General features: G+C 32.7%; 2 protein-coding genes across 9 annotated transcripts in view; one reads left to right on the forward strand and one right to left on the reverse strand.

The window, feature by feature from the left end:
- Window positions 1-15,993, reverse strand: part of LOC108689930 (probable phospholipid-transporting ATPase IA) — a 40,208-nt gene extending 24,215 nt beyond the window's left edge. For 5 of the 8 annotated variants that reach the window (XM_018196918.1, XM_018196914.1, XM_018196921.1 and 2 more), the window contains exon 1: window positions 15,455-15,993. In XM_018196918.1, the coding sequence (XP_018052407.1) occupies window positions 15,455-15,478 (24 nt within the window). In that variant the 5' untranslated portion in view covers window positions 15,479-15,993. Of the gene's footprint in view, window positions 1-3,035; window positions 3,273-4,089; window positions 4,168-8,919; window positions 8,985-15,454 lie in introns of those variants that run through there. The other 3 variants (XM_018196917.1, XM_018196915.1, XM_018196916.1) reach the window with 3 other exon arrangements.
- A 2,436-nt stretch (window positions 15,994-18,429) lies between these two features.
- Window positions 18,430-19,845, forward strand: part of LOC108689929 — a 7,618-nt gene continuing 6,202 nt past the window's right edge. The window contains exons 1-2 of the mRNA XM_018196913.1: window positions 18,430-19,017; window positions 19,615-19,772. Coding sequence (XP_018052402.1) covers window positions 18,844-19,017; window positions 19,615-19,772 — 332 coding nt within the window. The 5' untranslated portion in view covers window positions 18,430-18,843. The remainder of the gene's footprint in view (window positions 19,018-19,614; window positions 19,773-19,845) is intronic.

Raw genomic sequence — 19,845 nt, forward strand, 5'->3', positions numbered from 1 at the left:
TTGCAATGCAATCCAAGGCTTAGATCATACCTGATTAAAGACACAACGAGGGCTTTATAATGACGCAGATCGCGTATCGTGCGTATAATAAATCTATAAAATAACAGGCGACAATAGCACGTATATAAAATATCTGATGACCCTGAATGAAATTATATCAATCTCTCACGGCATTATACGTCACTCGGTTCATTCACTCGCGACTGTTTCATCTTACGCGTCATGTACGACGTACGTATTGTATTTCCTTCCTAGAAACGAAACTCCTTGACAAGGTAAAACTGATTGAGCCTTGGTGACCTGATTTATTCCTTTCCCTGAATTAGCCGGAATTGGCGAGGCTAAGAGCGAAATTGTTGAGTCACATAGTGGACAAAAAGTCTATAAATATTCTATAGAGATCAGAATTGTCAGAGTTATTCATGTCAAAAGAACAAAGCTCTGACAACTGTGATAGAGTGTGACATTTTCGAGCGAGCGTTAACTATTCTTATTGAAGCATCTTCTATTTTTAAATTACGAATTTTTCAGATAATTATTTTCTCATTTTCAACGTATCTTCTTCGTTTGACAGAACGGATTCGGAATAAAAAATGAAATAAAATTAAAAAGCTGTCCTTTGTATGACACTGCTCATTATTTATGTACTATATGTTCACTTGAATTTAAAAAAATTCAAAAATATTATAAAATTTTATATAAGATTATAAAAAAAATGTTAGAAAAATATTATATAGAGAGTCTAAAAATATTCAATTGCAAAATAAGAGTCGAATTTGAATCAACATCATTGTTTAACATGCTATTTATTTTTACTTAAAACGTGGCAATAGGTTGAATATAGATAGATTTGTCATAGAAATATACTTGGTACGAATAGCATGACACCAATGACTCATACTCAACTTGACGATAATACATTGCGCATTCATTGGCCGTGTGATGCAGATAATTTATATGAGGGTATACGAATATTATAATTATATATTTAATTTCTGTAGTACTGCAACTGTAAGTTCCAACGAAACGCAATGAGATGAATCTTTGACGATGAATGAGTAATGAGTATTTATATAATTAATTTTTCGGTATCACATTGTACGTTTTGTCATGCATATAATATACTGAATATTAAGAAATATTACACAAAAGTAAACTAATAACTTTTTTTCAATCAAAACACTAAACAGGCATATAATGATACAAGAAAAGTGTACACGGAAACAACGGTTTTATTAAAGTATCTAAAAAATTGGCTAGATACACATCTAACAATAATTTTATTGAATTAAAATAATCATATAGGACACTTAATTGGTTGATAGAATATTAAAATGTTTTGTAGCATTGCTCATCGTGCTCGAGTTTTCTATATAAATATTTTAATATTTTCAGTGTTTCTAGTTAAATTTTTAAATATTTCAGCAAAATCGTTCTTTCCGTACAAGTTCCTTTAATAAAAAAAGTTATAGCACATGAAATAAAAAAAACAATGGGATATGCTATTGTACGCACAGTGGCACGAAGAATTAAAAATTATTCTATTAATGATTCCTTTAAGTTCTTTGGAGTGACATTTTGAAAAAAGCTCAATTTTCACTCTTTAAAAGTGACATTTTACTCTTCAAAGTGACAATTCTAAAAATTTGACTAGTCTAAAAATTTGAAGAGTAAAAAAAGATATATTGTCTCCAAAAGCAAGAATTTGTTTTTCGAAAAAAGTATGTTTAGATCAAATGAATGATCGCGAACAAACACAAACAATTCGTTTTGCTATTATTTTTATAATTATTTATATCATTCTCGTTGAAGCAAATTGTTCCTTCGTGCTCATTTGATTTAAACTTAAATTAATTACACACGTGCGTTTCGAATATAATTTTTTTTTTTCATAACAATGATGAAAAAAAAATCTTCTGATATGGAATAGGTGAGATGTTAAAGTTCATTTCGCTGCAACAAAGGTATATATGCGTTTTTGCATTGGAATTGAAAAATGACACCGGAGGTCATGTGTTACGTGTGCCATGCACGTGCGTTTCTTCCTTCCGACTATGAATTGTTCATTGCATTAAATATGCGGCATATCAAATGCTGGCTGAGGGCAAACAAATATGCATAAAGAATAAAAATGAAAAAAGATGAAAGGAAAGGAAGGAAAAATCAAAGCTTGCAAAGATTACAGCAGAAAAAACTGATCAGTGCGCGCTCAGTGATTCTTTAATATGATTGGTTTTTGCCTTTAGTTCTTTGCTGATCTAAGTGTAAGAATCGATCATATTAAAACATGTAAAGTAAAAGAAACAGTCAGATATGTCATTGTATCCATAGTGGCACCGAAAGATAAAAAACCTGTTAACGATTCCGTATGCTTTAAATTCTTTGGAATAAAATCTCATTTTAAAGAATGAAAATTGAACCAATCTTGAAAAAGAGGAAAGTTCAAAGAATCACTGAGCACTGACTGATCCATTTTCTCTGTTGAAAATAGCCAGAGATAGAGATAAGATTCTCTGTAAGTCAGCCAATCACTTCACGGAACCGCGATAATTTGTTTGACACGTGAAAAGCACAATATGATAACGAGGATGTTATCTAAATTCTTCTTGAATAACTGAATGACATAAACAAATGTACAATGACAGTGAAACGTTTGGATAAATATGTGTTTTTCGAGCTCGTTTGCTTACTTCCTAAATTTTTCAAAATAAAAGTTCACTCTAAAGAGTGAAAATTGAGTTAGTCTTGAAAAGGAGTGGCTCAATTTTCAATCTTTAAGAGTGACATTTTACTCTTCTAAGTGAGTTTCATTCTAAAAGTGTTAGAGAATATAGACAAAAAAAAAAGTGTATTTCGCCACACGCGTTTTCAAGGTCGTGTAAGTGCGCCTTGCGCTTATTGCTTTATGTTGGCTGCACTTTGCGAATTACGTAAATTTTTAATAGATCCACGTGTGAACGATTACCTCTTAGCAAATACAATGAATCATTCGCTATTACGATTATAGATTATTCTAATCACACAATGATACTCACTACTATTAAACGTATCAACCGAGGCCTATTTTTGAGCCTCGTTTTGAACTTCAATCGATCGATTCCACGTCTCGTTGTATTTATTATTACCCCGCCTTATCGTTGATCAATGACTCGGTCAATAATTCATTGCCTGAGAAATTTGCCAGAATGAAGCTAAGCAAGTTGCGCAATGTCTGTCTTAAACCGCACACCTTGGCAGCAATATGTACGTATACATTAAGATGTGTATACAAATGTAGATTTTTAATTAATTATCACTCGAATCACTTCGTTATCATATATCGTGAAAGTGATAGATAAAGAAGGTATGAAAAATGGATTTCCGACAACTCGCGATTAATCGCTTTATCTATGGAAGATTTTTGTTCGAATAAACGTATCAATACAATATACGTGAATTAATGAAGATTATTGTTTCCAATAATAAAAACATGAAAGTCAGACTTTTCTACATCAGCAAAAAGATTGCTAAAATCGAATGCTAAAATCTTATAAAAGCTCTTTCTTTATTCTTTTGAAAAAGCATATAAAGTTGTTGTCGAAAACTTTGTAAACATTGGTATTTATCACTTGAACACTTTTTCTATATGTCGTAAAATCAATAATATTTTCAAAATTCTTTTGAAGAACAATAGTTGGAGGAAGAAAAATGTTGATTGCACTCTTCTTTGGACTTCAGTTTTATCTGCAGTAGGAATGCAACTCTCGGAAATAAGTCAACTATAATCTATTAAAGTCCATTAAAGTCTATTAAAGTTCATTTAAATCCAAGCGTCAATAACGCGCATAATTGCGAATAAATATACAATAAAAAAATTTTTTTTGCGCGCGAAGAATTAGTATAGTAGCTAAATAAGAGAGATACGCGCTTCTATCGCAATTTGAAAAAATGCACATTTGTTATCACTTAATTAAAAAAACAAGTCACTATTGGCATGCACTTGTCGATGCTGCAAGTAAAACTGCACTCACAAACCATCGCATCAAAGTTTATCGTGAATTTTCCGTAGTAGAGTATAAAAAAGTTGTCATTATTTAAATTAATAATTACGTTGTAAACGGTGAACGGTTTATCATGCAAGTAATATCGGAGTAACAACGGTAGCTAGGAGCAGTTTTTTCCCCGAGGAACGTCTAGAAGTCACTGTAAAAATCGAACGTGATACGCGAGGCATGGCCAATAGGAGTGAGTAAAACGATCGATAAGGCAAGACACGAAGTTTCGACCGGATAAGATCAAGATTTCTATGGCGCTTGCCTGGCCGTCCGTTCGTGTGGTTTTATCAAGACTGTCACGACGATTCCCGCAATCGTCTTCGACAAGGCAGGCCTTCGATTAGGAAGGTCATCCTTCACTGATCGCATCTTGTAGCAACTAGGTGAAAGAAGAAAAACACCATCTCTTATAATGTATAATTTAAAAAAAAAATAAAATTAATTACTCTGTGCCACAAAAAAGATATCGTTCCCTTGCATCAAAAGTAACACAATTAAAAAAATTAAATTTTTCAAACAAGAAAACTATTTTTTAAACTTAATAGAAAATTACTATCTGATCAAATAATATCGGTAAAGAGAATATATTCTTAGAAACAAACGTCATTTTTATCATTTTTGTTTCATAATCTTTGAATTATGATGATTTTAATACAAAATTATGATAAATTCGGAATAATTCATCAAAAGTGATATAACTCGAAATATTTATTTAGTTTATATTTATTTAATCAGTATAACTACATTTAAAATAAAATAATTTCTTCTTCAAACTTCGATCGCCACTCTAAATGTTCTTTGTAGCAGACTTTCCTTTTTATTTACACACAATTCAAAATGTGTCACTCTTGACAGGTGTTATAATTTCTCTGAATGTCACAAGTGACGAACAGATTGTAAATTAGTTTACTCTTGATGATTGATAGATAATCTTTACTTAGCTCATAAAAATAACTAAAAAGTTAATATTTTTTATTAATTGTCACTTTTGAAATAAAAAACCGACATATCTTCTTCAAACACAAGAGTTAAAATAATAAATTTTCTATTTTTATTCGTGTACTTTAATTGCAATCTAAGAAAAGTTTTCAATTTTTTATTATCACCTAAAAAAAATTTAATTTTGAAATTTAATTCTCTGCTTGTATTATTGAGTTTTTCAAAGGAAAGAATACATGTTTTTATTCGCTTAAAGGAAGAAATGCGAGAAATCCTGAAATATTCTGTAGAACAAAACAGAACGTTCAATATTTATAACGAATTTCAAAGAAGATTAATTTCCAAGTCATCGATTTCCGGAATCAGACCATGGAGTTCTTAATTATTTCTATTACACGATTGAACGCGACTTTAGTAACACCTTGATAGAAGCATCGATCGCGATGTGAACCTTAACTTATCGCAATGTGATAAGTTTGTAATTTGATTGCTGAAGCGTACAATTTTATTAATCTTTTGTATCCTTCCTATTCATAATTCTTTAATAAATTAGACAAACATTTAAGATATTATCTCGTAAATAAATTACATACCATTGCGTTATACATATCACTAATATAGCCTCAATTTATTATCTCATTTATTAAATCTCAAATAATCAAATTTTTGCAAATTGCATAATTCTGAAATCAAAAATTATTATTTATTTATTCTTGTCACGCGCTTCGTTATTCACAATTTTTTAACACATAAAATAAACGCTCAAGCTATTACATCTCATAAATAAATCTTACATACCATCTTTATGTATATCACACCTAAATATATTCTCGATATACTCTCTTTATTATCTCATTAAACTTTAAATGATTCTTTCAAATAACATAATTCTAAAATAGAAAATTATTATCTACGTCTACTTACAATATTTTTGCTGCGCATATGCATTATTAAAATATAATATTGTAACAATAGCACAGAGGGAAAATTAGATACACGTGCTGCTTCCCAAGGACCCACGGACAATTCCCAGAGAGACGCGACTTCATCAATAACGCAAACACGATGCAGTGAGGAAAAGCGCGATGATGGAGTGCAAAATGGTCGATATTATCGACGATGCTTCTCCGTGGCAAGGCCATCATAGATTGCCAGGATCGTCAGCAATAAAGAGACATTGAATAATTGAATTTTATCGAGTTGATAATGAAGTAGTGAAGCACTAGTCCGTGCGTCATTTCAACCCATTCTCAGATGTATTATAAAGAAATGACCTTTCCTGAGGAGCAAGTTATCATTAAAATCATTGTCCTTTCCCTTTCGAAAAGAGCGTCATGCTCCGCGACGAATGTCGTGATCGGAAATGTCAATTCCCTGGAGTGGTGACTTTTCATGTATCGTCTTTATCGATGCGCAAAATAGAGCGACAGCGCAGACGTAATTATCTTCATCGCGAGCTATCTGGCAAGCGCGATCACAAATTACTCCCGCGCTTCCGGTACGACGTTAATATAAATGTCGATGTAATTATAGCGTGACACGATAAACATAATAGTCAGGCTGCCACACGATTTTTTTTTCTTTCAACATAAAACAACGATTCAACGAGGGATATCCCGTCGCATATTATTGAACATTTTTGTTTATGCTTTTACAATTTGTAAACCGCATTGTATATGAGAAAAAAGTGTTTGGAGGAAAAAAGAGTTATTAATTCTAATTGAAAATGAACAAATCAGAATTTTCTGGTTGAATCTAGTATAATTCTAGTTGAGATAATCAGAATTCTAATTGGTATAACGATCAGAATCTTCATTCATTTTCAATCAGAAATTTTTCTCGGTATATTTGTAATAGGATAATTGCGTAATAAAATAATTATGAAGCTTTAAGTGCAATTGTCTATTTAAATAATCATATGTACAACGATAAACATTTAGATTAGGTCATCAGTATCGAAGTAACAAAAAAAAAATATTTGTTATAAATCTGTCACGTGTCATATATTACTTTACGTCACAAATTACAAATATTATAAATTCTATAAGAATCAGTTCATTTTTATGTAGTTTCGTATATTAATGGAGATGAACCGCAGCAATCACAATCTATTCCTCTCATGTCGTCATTTGAGAAGAAATTCATCTAATCTTGATAATTCAACATTCTCTATTAAAAAAAAAATTGAGTTTGACATTTTAGTCTCACAAAAATCTTAATTTCTATAAATTATATCAAATTTAGAGAATAAAAAATAGAAGCTGTCAATTTATAAAATTATTAAGTTAAAAATTATTAACACTTTAAAGAATAAAAAAAATCCTTAATTTATTATCTCTCAACTAATTATCAATCAAAACAATAGAAAAACTTTTTAGTTTAAAAATTCCTACTTATAATTATTAATGTGATAACAGTAATAACATAAAATATAACTGGATCAACTCCTAACTGTTAATAATTATTTTATTATGCAATTAATTAAAAATACTCACAGTGAAAAAATTTACTAAAGCTTAATACATATTTCTTTGAATGGTACATTAACTAACCATTTACTTCCAGTAAATAAATATTTACTTAAATATTACTTAAAATAAAGAAATGATAGTTAAATTAAATTAAATAAAGCGATTCTTATATCAAATAAACATATGTTTACATTTAATAAACTTTCACTTAGAACTATTAAAAAAAAAATTTTTTTAATTTAATTTTTTTTTCAGTGTATATTTTGTGTATAATATTTTTTTTCAATAAAATATTTTTCTTTCATATACAGTACGTAGCTCCAACTACTGATAATCCGCATGGAATTCAAATATTTTATTTATAAGCGAATTCTTCGACAATATAGAATCGAACGGAATCTCTCAAACAGGATGATGACACGAAGGCGCGGCTATCAATTTTAACGTGTACGAGCATTGATTACGAGAGTCACGTGTATATGTTTGCGAATGATAATGACGCGAATCCATCGATAACCAGCACGTAACGCCACACCCTTCCTTAAAATGAGGCCGTACGACCTTTGCCATTATCAGAGGGACTGATAGAGCGAAATTAGTCCAGAGTAAAGAGTCACTCCTTCAGGACAAGTATATCGTTACTCGGATATGGACGATCCGCCACGAATTTACGACCACAATCTAGCAGTAATTTTTATTATTACAAAAGAACAATCTACAATATAAACCTTAAGTGTCACTTTCATTATGGTACATTTGAGTTTCTTTATATGCTACAACATTTTTATTAACAAAGATACATACATTTGCCATACATACATTTGCAATGTGGAAGACGTTTGCTTATTACTATTACATTCTTTAATATCTGATGTTTCGATTTAAAAAATTTGATTATAATATGTTAATTTTGGACGTGATATATTTTACAATGTAATATGATTCTCTCGTAAATTCCTGACAAAGTATAGAGTGAAGAGGTAATATTTTGCATCTCAATAATTTATTCAATTTTTTTATATACATGCATGCAGATAATTATGAAAGAAATCTGGCCGAAGAGAATAAACGCGTACATAGTTTGAGTGAAAGATCAGAAATTCTGAATGCAGATCTGAAAATAATATTGTTGGACCATCAAAATAATTATGTTGGAAATTAAAAAATTATGAGCAATACTGCGAAAAATTTTACAATCAGTTTGAATTTCCAAGAAAATTATTTTCAAAATCCAACAAAAGTTTCAGATCTATAGACAGTAAAATGTGTGATCGTCCAAGCGAAATCGACTTCCGTTCAAACGAATTCTCTTTTCATAGCAAAGACTGCATACACAATTCGCTTCTCGGAAGCGGTGCCACAGGAGGATGGGAAAGGTGAAGATGAGCACATGAGGTGGGGAGCACAGATTTTGTTTGGAACTCAATTAAAGTAGGTTTATGCATGCGATGACAAACGACAGCCGAAACACTTACGAAACTTGCGCCGTCGACGATTGTATGTTATATAAGCCGCCACCGCAGCCGTCGTACAACACGTCTTTACTACCACCGCGCGTTATTCCCGAGCCGGTCCGCGCGAATCTAAATCCAACGGCTTCGAGGCTCGCGTGATACCAACTTGCGTTACGTCGTTCGTCACGGGCGAAATTCGTGCGTGCACGCCGACGGGTGACTTTTCAACATTCCACGTTAGCGTTTCGTCAGGGAGGAGGCTTTTATCATACATTTGGGTCAAGTATCGGCGGCGCCGCGTCGGCCGCACCCCGTAAAACCACACAAAGCTCGCACAATCGTCTTCCTGTCTCGTTGGTTTATATCTTTGATCGTTTACATCTCTGCTAATGAAAAGCAATTGTTGACGTCACCCAAAGAATACACAATAAGTCAAAATGGCTTTATTTTGATTCTTAAGATCAATAAATAGTCCGAGTATGCAACAAAAAATCATTGTTTTGACTTTCATGACGTCAAAATAGAGTTTTGACTTTCTCTTAACATAGTGTGTTCCTTGAGCAGGATACGTCTGACTCGACGATTAGCAGCTGTGTTATTCTTGGAAGAACTGCGTTCTATGTGATATACATAAATTGAAGAATGAACGATATCATTTACGTGAGATTAAAAGATTGCATCTCAATGTAAAATTAATTTTAATCTTGATTTAACTTACTGGTTTTATTTTTTTCTCTAATTCTTAGAAGTAGAAGATAAAGAGTAAATTGAACTAGTTTTAAGATTAAAGTTAATTTTACATTGATAAAACCGAGCCCAAAGTTATTAAATGAACATCGATTGATTATCAGAAGCAATTAAGTTCTGTCAATTTCTGATAAATATTATTTTTTAAAACTAAACTCTTTTAATTTATTTTTTGTGAGATATAAAGTCTTTACTTTAATTTATAGGAGTGAAATATGCTTTATACTTATATCAAGATTATATTAATTTTCTTCAAAATTTATTTGCAAAATTTATTACGTTAAGTTTCGATGGAAAAGCAATGCGTTGAGCAATTTCTGATTAATGCAGTCAGAAGCTATTCAGTTATTTGATCGTATATGAAAATAATAAAATAATTATATGTATAATACAATCAGAACACTACGAATTTCACTTACTTATATCTGTTAATTTATTTCGAAATCGCGTGCTCATGATTCTAACCTTCACAGGCTTTTCGCGAGAAATTGACTTTTTTAGACTTATATTCTCCCTTTTAATGGTGTATTGGGTTAAATTAACTTTAATCACATTTATCGAAAGCCCTGTAGTAAAGGGTACTTCTGAAGTTGACACTCGCAAAACATTTCAATTGCCAACTTAAACAAATTGGGATTATCCAGAGTCGAATACGTGAGACAGGTTGCTGAGCGATATGCCACGTTGTCGTGAATAAAACCGGATTTAATTCTGTAAACATTGAATAGTTCATCCGCAGGAAATCGAATTTAAAGCACCAGTAAGATAGTGCCGGATGTCACTTGTTACTCGCGACATACGTTCGATCAAGAAAATAATTGAAGATAGTTCATTTTAAACTGCGTTAATCAAGGAACTCAACGTTATTCTCCATTAAAAAATGTAAGAATCAATAATAAAATTAGTTCATCATTATATAGATAAATGAAATAACTAAAGAAAGTATAATAAAAGTATTTTTAATTAATAATAAAAGTATTTTTATTCAGATTTTTATATATGCTTTGCTTTCCAGGAAAAGTTAATTCGCTCGAATTTATTTCTCTTTGATTGAATCCTTCAATTTTCTACCTAAATTTGTCACGAGGAACAAATAATATACAGAGATCGCAATCGTAACATCAGCGTAAATTCGTAGAACATATCGGCCGCTCCCATCCTTCATAAATCAACAAAATTGGAGTGTAGAGAATGAAAAAAAAGCTCGGTTGATGTTTGACTCACGCAATGAAAAGAAGTTCCATCCTTGTCGCACGAGATCTAGATATTAAAAATATCCCTCGCAGACAGAATAACAAAGAGGAAATGCTAATTAAGTCAATAGCCTAGCAGTCAGCTAATTGCTACGGGCGTATATATTTTAATTAGACATTTTAATTAGAATAGAGAGAATTTCTGCTTTCTGAGTCTATTACATACAGGATTAGATCATATACCTACGCACAATCAAGATAACATATAATCATTCAGTGAAATCACGATATGAGATAGAGGAGACACAGAGCGAAATATACAGTGCTTTCTAGCAAACGACACAGTGCGACACAGTGATCATATCATTTTTCTTTAACATCGGCAAACAACAAGGATGTAATGATTTAGTGTTGCATTATTGTGTCATCTGTATCATCTCTTGTCTCATCAAATCAAAGTGTATGTAAATTAGAGACCCTCTAATAAGAGTCTGGATATGAGAAAGCCATTTTGATTAATCCACTATGTTTTAACAATTCCAGAGAAAGAGAGAGAGAGAGAGAGAGAGAGAGAGAGAGAGAGAGATAAAAAAAGATAGAAAAGTTTGGAAAAAAAAATAGAAAATGTATGTTCTTCTCTTTTGTAGATATTTGTTACAACTATTATCCTACATACAAAACTGCACTTCATGTCCAGACTCTTATTGGAGGGTCTCTAATACAGACAAATTAATTTATCAAATATTTAACGGGCAACGAAATAAAGCAAATAAAAGCGTTGGAAGTTCTCAAGCTACTTCAGGTAAGAAACCGGTGATACCAGACGATTTCTGAAAACATTAATTAAGTTTCTAATCTTACGTGACAGTACTATAAATAACAGAAAAAGAAAGAACAAGAAAGATCTCGAGATAGCGGTGTTAAGAAGAATGATGGTGTTAATTTTTCTCGTCTAGAACAGATAGAATTTATACGACCATGAATGAAGCGCTCATGATTATCTCGAAACATATAACATCGTCTGATTAATTTTTTGTAGCGCCAGTCGGATATTATCTTGGCTCTGATAAAGAAATAATCCGTACAATCCTTTTCCTTTTGTGGAAATTAATTCCACATATGAGGCAGTGTATGGCATAAGTCGCGTTCCGGATTTAACACACGGCGGCTGTTATTTTATCGATCATTCGGAGCATAGTTACTGCCGCAAGGCCGCGGGTTCAGGCTTTCTGAATGAAAGAAACGATGCCGCGAGCCCATCGATAAACACGTCGTTTATACTCGTGGGTTCACTATATCACTGTAGAAAAATATCTGGATGTCGTGTTGAGAAAAAACGCATTGAGAAAAAAAGTGTCTATTTGTAGAGTGATATTTGTGACAATTGTGATTATGACATAATAAAATAAGTATACCTTCATTTTATATCTTTTTTTGTATATAGAACCGTAAATATAATTATTATTACTAGCAGTAATAACTATAAAAATAGAGCTCTTAACTATAATTATTTTACCATACATTTATATTATAATAGCAGAATAAAATAAATATTGTATAAAATTAGGAACTCTATTATATATTTTTTTTTTGTACAGAGCTATAAATATAATTGTGTTGACAATATTATAACAGTAATAACTATAAAAAATAGAGCTCTTAACCGTAATTATTTTACCATGCAATTACATTATATTATATCGTATTATATTATAATCAACTATATTATATTATCATATCAAATATTATTATATATTATATCATATCAAACACTTTTCTCACAGTATTATTTGCACGAGTGAAATTGTCGTTTGCCTTCATTCAAAAAACAAAATCTAATGCCATCCACAGCGAACAAAGACGTTGCCTACAACTGAGGCAAAGAATTTGAGGTGTCTCGTAATAATTGCGAGACATTTGCGAGACATTCCACCAATTTTGCGGAAATTTAACCCCTCGCGTGTCACACGAATCGGTGTTAGCTTGGATGCTCGATTTCGGCGGAAGATCAGAATCGATACTCACGCCCGAAGTGAAGCATCGCTATCACATCAAATTTAAGAATGTTCGTGTTGGTGCATCACGAGCTGCACAAAGACGCCGCAACGGTACCGCCCGGCCAGGTCAGGGAAATCAATGCATTATGCAACAAGTAGCCAGTTGCCGCTTGCGCTTTGAAAATTTCACAAATGCATCCTGGCGAATGCAAAATCGTCGGCAGGACACGTCGCGATAGAGTATCTCTTCCCTTCGGTGTACTCTTTATTCGCATCAATGCTGAATGCATCCGATAAATTTATCGCCCGAGGTTTTCGCGAGACAATTCAATTGTCATTGCGAAACTAACTGTTAAATGCATGCAGTCACGCAAGGAAACGTCGCGTATTTTCACCGTTTACAAGCAATAATCAAGAAGAATTAGAGATCATCTCTAAAGAACTTTGAACAAACTCCATTTAATTCATTAAGTAACATCCATAGTGTTTTTAGCAATATGAATAGAACTATTAATTCTTGCTGCTATTTCAATTAAGTGTACTGTTAGAAATTATAATGCCAAGCGATTCTATCGATCGAATTAATCGCCGACTAAATTAATCAGAGTTCGATTTAAGTGCCGAATGTTCATTTCTACCAAATAGATTAATTTATTCTTTATTTTTTCTAGTTTTTAAAACCAAAAAAAGTAAAAGGATAAGTCAAGATAAAAATTAATCTACATAAGAGTAGCATTGTCGAGAATTACCAAGCGTTTCTGTCAACTGGACTAATTATTATGTTCTTTTCTTGTGTGTGCATTTCATTTCTGAATTAACGTAAAAGTTTTTGAAAAGTATTACTCTATATTTTTTCTAATTTTAAAACTAGAAAAACATAAAAAATAAGTTTAAGACAATTAGTGCGTTCGAGGAGACGCTCCTTCTATTATCTTCGTTGTTTAGATGAAAACAAGGATAGAATGACATAAATAGCGCTAATAATCGCTTTGAACGCACCTAATATTAAAATTAATCTATGTGATAAGTTATTTATTATAGTTAATTAATCTAAGTGATAAAAATAAGTGTAAGAGTATCATCATCGAGAATTATCAAATGTTTTTGCTAAACTAATTATTATAAAAGCTAATTGTTACGTTCTTTTCACTGCGTGTGCATTTTATTTCCGAATTAATATTAATCGGAGTTCGATTGAAGTTGTCCTAATGTCCATTTTTATCAATATAGATTAATTTTAATCTTAGTTTAATTTATTCTTCTATCTAATAGATTGTTTATAATTATTAAAATTAGAAAAAGACAAAAGTTTTAAACATTAAGAATTCTTAGGAAAATCTTTACAATTTCTTATTATTAGAATTCTAGGATAATGTGAATCGACTGAAAATCTTTTACTCAACTTTCACCTGTCAGTGACGCGCGCGATAATCAAGAGACAACACCATGTATGTATAGTTGACGCACCTTAATGTTATGAGAAAGGAAGCAAAGAAACGTGTTTCTTACTGCGAAGGATCGTTCTCCGTATCGTGCCAGAATAACGAGATTTATTCTGATACCTTCAGACACTTACAAGCCGTCTTGGAGCGTGGGGAAAATGTCAAGGATAACAAATAAATATTTAGCGAAGCTAGCATTTATTTGCTGGCGCATCTTCCTCTGCGGCAAAAAAGCAACCATAAAAGCAATCATAATAAAAAGATTCCATAACGGGATCACATCACAATGCCCGGAAAATAACAGTTATCCAACTAAGCCGTAGTTTAAAAACTTGCGATTTAAGAATTGTACTTAACCTCGTGCCAGATTACACAATAGAAATTGAGAGATTGTAAATTAGAAATATGATTTTAATTTTTAAATAATTTTAATAATTGCAGATTTAACAAATTAATTCTAATTTTAATCCGCGTTTCTCTGATTGTGATTGAGAATTCTAATCTTCAACTCACAATTCTAAAGCAATTTCTGATGCAAGCATTAGGAAATGTGCTCGTTGCTTCGCAAAAGGAAAGAAAATCGCCTCATTCGCGTCAAGGCCATGATGGCTTTAAACTTGTCGCCTTAAATCGGCGACTTCGATTAAACTGTGATTAACTTAATCGAGAATTAATTCGATTAGCAAGTTCAATCGACTGCCTATAAAATTTTCATATGTTGTCATTTATGATCTAATCTTTTTTTTCTACATGTCAGGCAATAAAAAATTGATGACAATTCTATCTAGATTGATGAATAATACAAACATCGTTAGGCCTATTTTCTACCAATGTAGAGATCTACTTAATTTAATCTCGAATTAATTTATTCTTTATCTTCATCTAATTTTTAGAACTAGAAGATAAAAAAAAATAAATTAACTCGAGATTAAAGTTCGTCATATATATTGATAAAAATAGACATTAATCATCAATCAAGTTGATCGAAGTTATCTATCCCTACATGGGCCGCCCTTTGCCCTGCGTTTGACATCTTCCATCTCCCGCGTTCTAACCTCAAATCCTGTCGCAGTGTGCGAAAGCAGATAGAGAAAGTAGACAGAGAAAGTGAGAAGGAAGGAGACAGAGAGAGAGAGAGAGAGAGAGAGAGAGAGAGAGAGAGAGAAAATATACTCACCCGTGCGTGGTCGCGTGTCCGCATTTGCCTATGCCGTCGCACGCGTGTCGCCAGCTTGTCGGCATTTCACCGCTTGTCGAAAGATAAATCCGCGCGTACACCAGGGAAGCGTGGCCCGTCGTCGCCGTCACCGTCGTCGTCACGCATGCAGCCACGCACGATATTCGTACGCACGCCGCACGCGAGCGCGGGCGCGAACGCACGGGCCGCTGTCTCGCGGCCGCATGGGGAGAACACGCGTCCAATTGATGAGTGACAGATGGAAACGAGGATGACAATGACGAGGACAAAGAGAAAGACAAATAGATGAACAAGAGAACGCGCTGACAGGAAGATGTTTTCCTCGTCGTGTCTTTTCTTTTTCTCGTTCAAATTTCGCCCGCGAGACGCGATGCGACTCTCCACAGTCTCCACAATTATCCAAGTCGCGATCTGCGAGCGAACTGTTTCCGGACACGCGAGAGTCAGCGAGAGTCGCGCGAGTTGCGAGCGAGCGCCGCTCACGAGACACGGCCGCGCGCCGCTCGTCGTAGGCGTAGATGATGACCCGACGTGGACTAGATATACCACGTCGTAAAGACGCCTGTAAAGTACCGCGAGGGACGCGTCCATTTATTATTAACTCTTCGTGAATGCCACAGGCGGGAAACGCATCGTCGTCTCCTCGCGCGCTGCGCCGTCGGCCGATGCTACGGTCCTCTTTGCATGCGCCAGATAGCAGCAGCTATCGATCGTCGAACCATCATGATAACCATCTAGGAATAATTCAGGCTCTTGTATGTTTATTTTTAATAAAAAAAAAAAAGAACCCTCACATGTGTGATTTGTTACTCTATTTCGGATTAGCTTAGATTGTAGCCAAGATCGACAAATGATAAGTTCAATGATTTTCTTTAGCGGCAACGGATGAAAGTTCTTTAAATTCTTGGAAATTTTATACATCGTACGTCTTGTGAAAATTTTGCATAATTTTATAATATAATTTATCATGTATACAATTAATGTATTGTAATTAATGTATTAAATTATATTAATTATATAGTGCAATATAATTCATATAGTGTAATGTAATTCGACTTAAATCGAAATAAAATCCAATTTATTCCTACAACGGAAACGTGAAACGATATCTCCGACATCCTCGGTTTCTATTTTTTAAATCTGATCGTCAGAACTTTTTTCGAAACGTCTTAATTAATCTTAACGTAAAGAAACTTTGGAATTTCTTAAGAAGGAATCGAAGCTATATCAAAGTTCTGGAAATAACATGCTAATTTTATAAGTTAATTCTATCAATTAAGAAACTCAAACATTATTATATATAAAAGTTTTTAGATTGTTGCTCTTTTCTTTTATTTCTTATTATAAAAGTTTCTTTAATATTTTTAAAACAAAATTTAAATAAATTAAAAATAATAATAATAAAGTATACGAGCAATGAGAGCACGGAAAATTGATGCGCAAATTCATATAAAATTCATATAATATATTAATCCATGAGTGTCGATATAAATTTCTTGAATGTTTCGATTTACTTCAAACCATCATCAGCAAGTTGTGGAGAATTTTTATAATGACATCGATGAAAATTATTTATAACTTGCTGATGATGGTTTGAAGTAAACCGAAATATACAAGAAATTTGTATATTCGTCGATACTCGTGATAGATTAATATATTATATGAATATTATATAAATTTTATATGAATTTGCGCATCAATTTCCGCGCTGTATTAACGTTCTTATTGCTCATATACTTTATTATTATTATTTTTAATTAGTTACAATATAATTATTAAGTAGAATTAATATACATATATAACTCACTTTGTATCAATATTTTATTAACATTTGCCATTTCTCCTATTTTCTTTAAATTCCTTCACATTTCATGACATACTAATATCCATTTCCAATATTTGTTAATTTTACTTTGAATATTAAATATATTTTATATTCATTAACTTTAATTTATTCGATTCAATCTACTTCTTTATTTTTCTTTAGAGTTCTTAGAAAAAAATAAAGAGTAAATTAAATCAAGATTAAAGTTAGTTTTACAGAGAAATATAATCGATATAAATGTTGTTCTATCTTTCTTGGCATTTAATAAATAAAGATAATAGAACGTCATGCATACACTTGTGACGATTGTATCTATCTCCTAAGAACAACGGCCTTGATTTATATTATTGATAGAAAAATGGACATATAGTTCATCTATGGACTCGATGATTTCGATCCAGACTCCAATTTATTAATTTAATCAATTAATGTCCATTTCACTATAGATTAAATTTTAGTTCAACTTACTCTTCATCTTTCTCTAATTTCAAGAATTAATCGAGTTCTATATGTTGAACCGAGATTAAAATTAAATTACAACATTTAGAAATAAACATAATTTAATTGACAGAACTGCTTAAAACAAATAATTTCTAATAATATAATGCACTGTCTCCGATCTAATTTTGTTCATATATATATATTTACAATAAAAAATTAAAAATCATATAAAATGTACAATAAGAATCTAGTGAGCTGAGCTAAATGATAAATGCTATTATTATATGTTATTATAATAACGATGCTATTATTGTTATTATTTTATTTTTAACGCTAGGCTATCATACGCACGTACATGCTTCTATTTTTAATACTATTTGTTTGTTATATATTGATGACACAAGTATAAATATAGTATATAAATATAAATATATATAAGATAAAAAAAACTCGCGTTTCGATCCTTTAATGAGATCATTCTTAATTCGGAAAGACAATTAACACCAAACTCTTAAATTATTTAAAAAATGCGTATTTACAAAAATTAACAAAAAAACTAATTCTACCCATGTTAAGAAAGCGGTACAGGTATTATTTGACGAGTTAATTGCCGATTAATTTAATCGAAGTTTGATCGAAGTCATCTCCTACAAACAACGTTAAGGGACATTTAAAAATGGCCGCAGTATCGGCGCATTAAGGAAACCAAGGGAAACGTATCCAAACGCACCGATCGTTGTCGGGGATACGACTGATGCGTCGATATTGAAATTTGCGATCATCATAGCGAGTCACGTCGATGTACGCGCGTTCTATTTATAGCATTCCCGATTCTTTCGGCGCCGCATGCCAAGTATTTTGACGTAAGACCAACCGGACGCGATTTCACGTCATCGAAGTGGAGAATCACGTCCTCGCTGCATTTCCAATCTTCCTGTGCTCCTCTCCATTCAGAATCCTCGCTCGTGTCTTCCGCTCATTACGTTAGTGTCTCACGTCCGTTCTCGTGCGGTTTCACCAGGTTTCATCCAGCTGCGAGGTTAAGCTACGTAATCAATAACCTCACGCTCTCGAGAGAGCTCCTTGTGCGAAGCGAACGGCGATGTCGCCCGGTATCAACGGAGGGGGCGGGGGCGGAGGCGGAGGCGAAGGCCCCCGCAACACAGGCACCCTGCCGAAAAGCAATCGGAGGAGCGACAGGAATCGGGAGCGGTCCGCCGCTAATCAGCAAAACCGTTCGGTTTATCATGGCCACCCGCAGCATTTTAACAATTTGGTAAATCCACCGGGAATCTTGCTCTCTACAGGACTTTGCCCTGCTTTCCTTGTTTTTTAAGTAGATTAAAAGAGATATCCATACTGATATGTAATCCACACTGAGAAAAAAACAATAGAATATTATATATTATGCATGCATTTTTTCATGTATTATTTTTGTTGGTTAAAGAAAAGAAAATTTGATTAACCACATTGATCATTTGAGTTTTATTTTGTATAATTTTTATTACTTATTAAAAGTATTTAGTTGCTGAAGAGAAAAAGTAATGATGTGAGAAAATGGTTGTAACAGAGATTAAAAAAAGAGGGAATGATTTTATAAATAAGTTGTATTCCAAGTGGAATGATATTTAGTGGGAGAAGACGCCCCAAGTCTACCCTGACGGATATACGCTATTAAGCTGCTTTGAGCAGTGTCGAATTCGTTCTATTAATAGACTGCAGAATAGTGGGGTGTTTCTTACTCTAAGAATACATATTCACGGAGGTGAATCTGCAGTAGAGCTGCGAGTATTTCTCCCAGCACACCCATAAGCTTATTTCCGTTCTACGTTTGCAATAGCTTAACATTATCTGAAAAAGGTTTGTACATTAGTTTCAACTAGATTGGCAAGTAGCAAGTGAATACGACCGTGACTCAAGAATATCAAGAGAAGCAAAAAACAGCAACACGAGATTAGCTTCCTCTCTGCTTCCTTCTTCATACTTTACAACGTATCAAGACTTATCTGACTTTGGTAAATATATTAATTCGTAAATATATTAATTGGTAAATATATTAATGTAATTCTACCTCTTCTGTCATATATATATATATATATATATA

Source organism: Atta colombica, unplaced genomic scaffold, assembly GCF_001594045.1.
Source record: "Atta colombica isolate Treedump-2 unplaced genomic scaffold, Acol1.0 scaffold281, whole genome shotgun sequence".
In the NCBI taxonomy this organism is placed as follows: domain Eukaryota; kingdom Metazoa; phylum Arthropoda; class Insecta; order Hymenoptera; family Formicidae; genus Atta; species Atta colombica.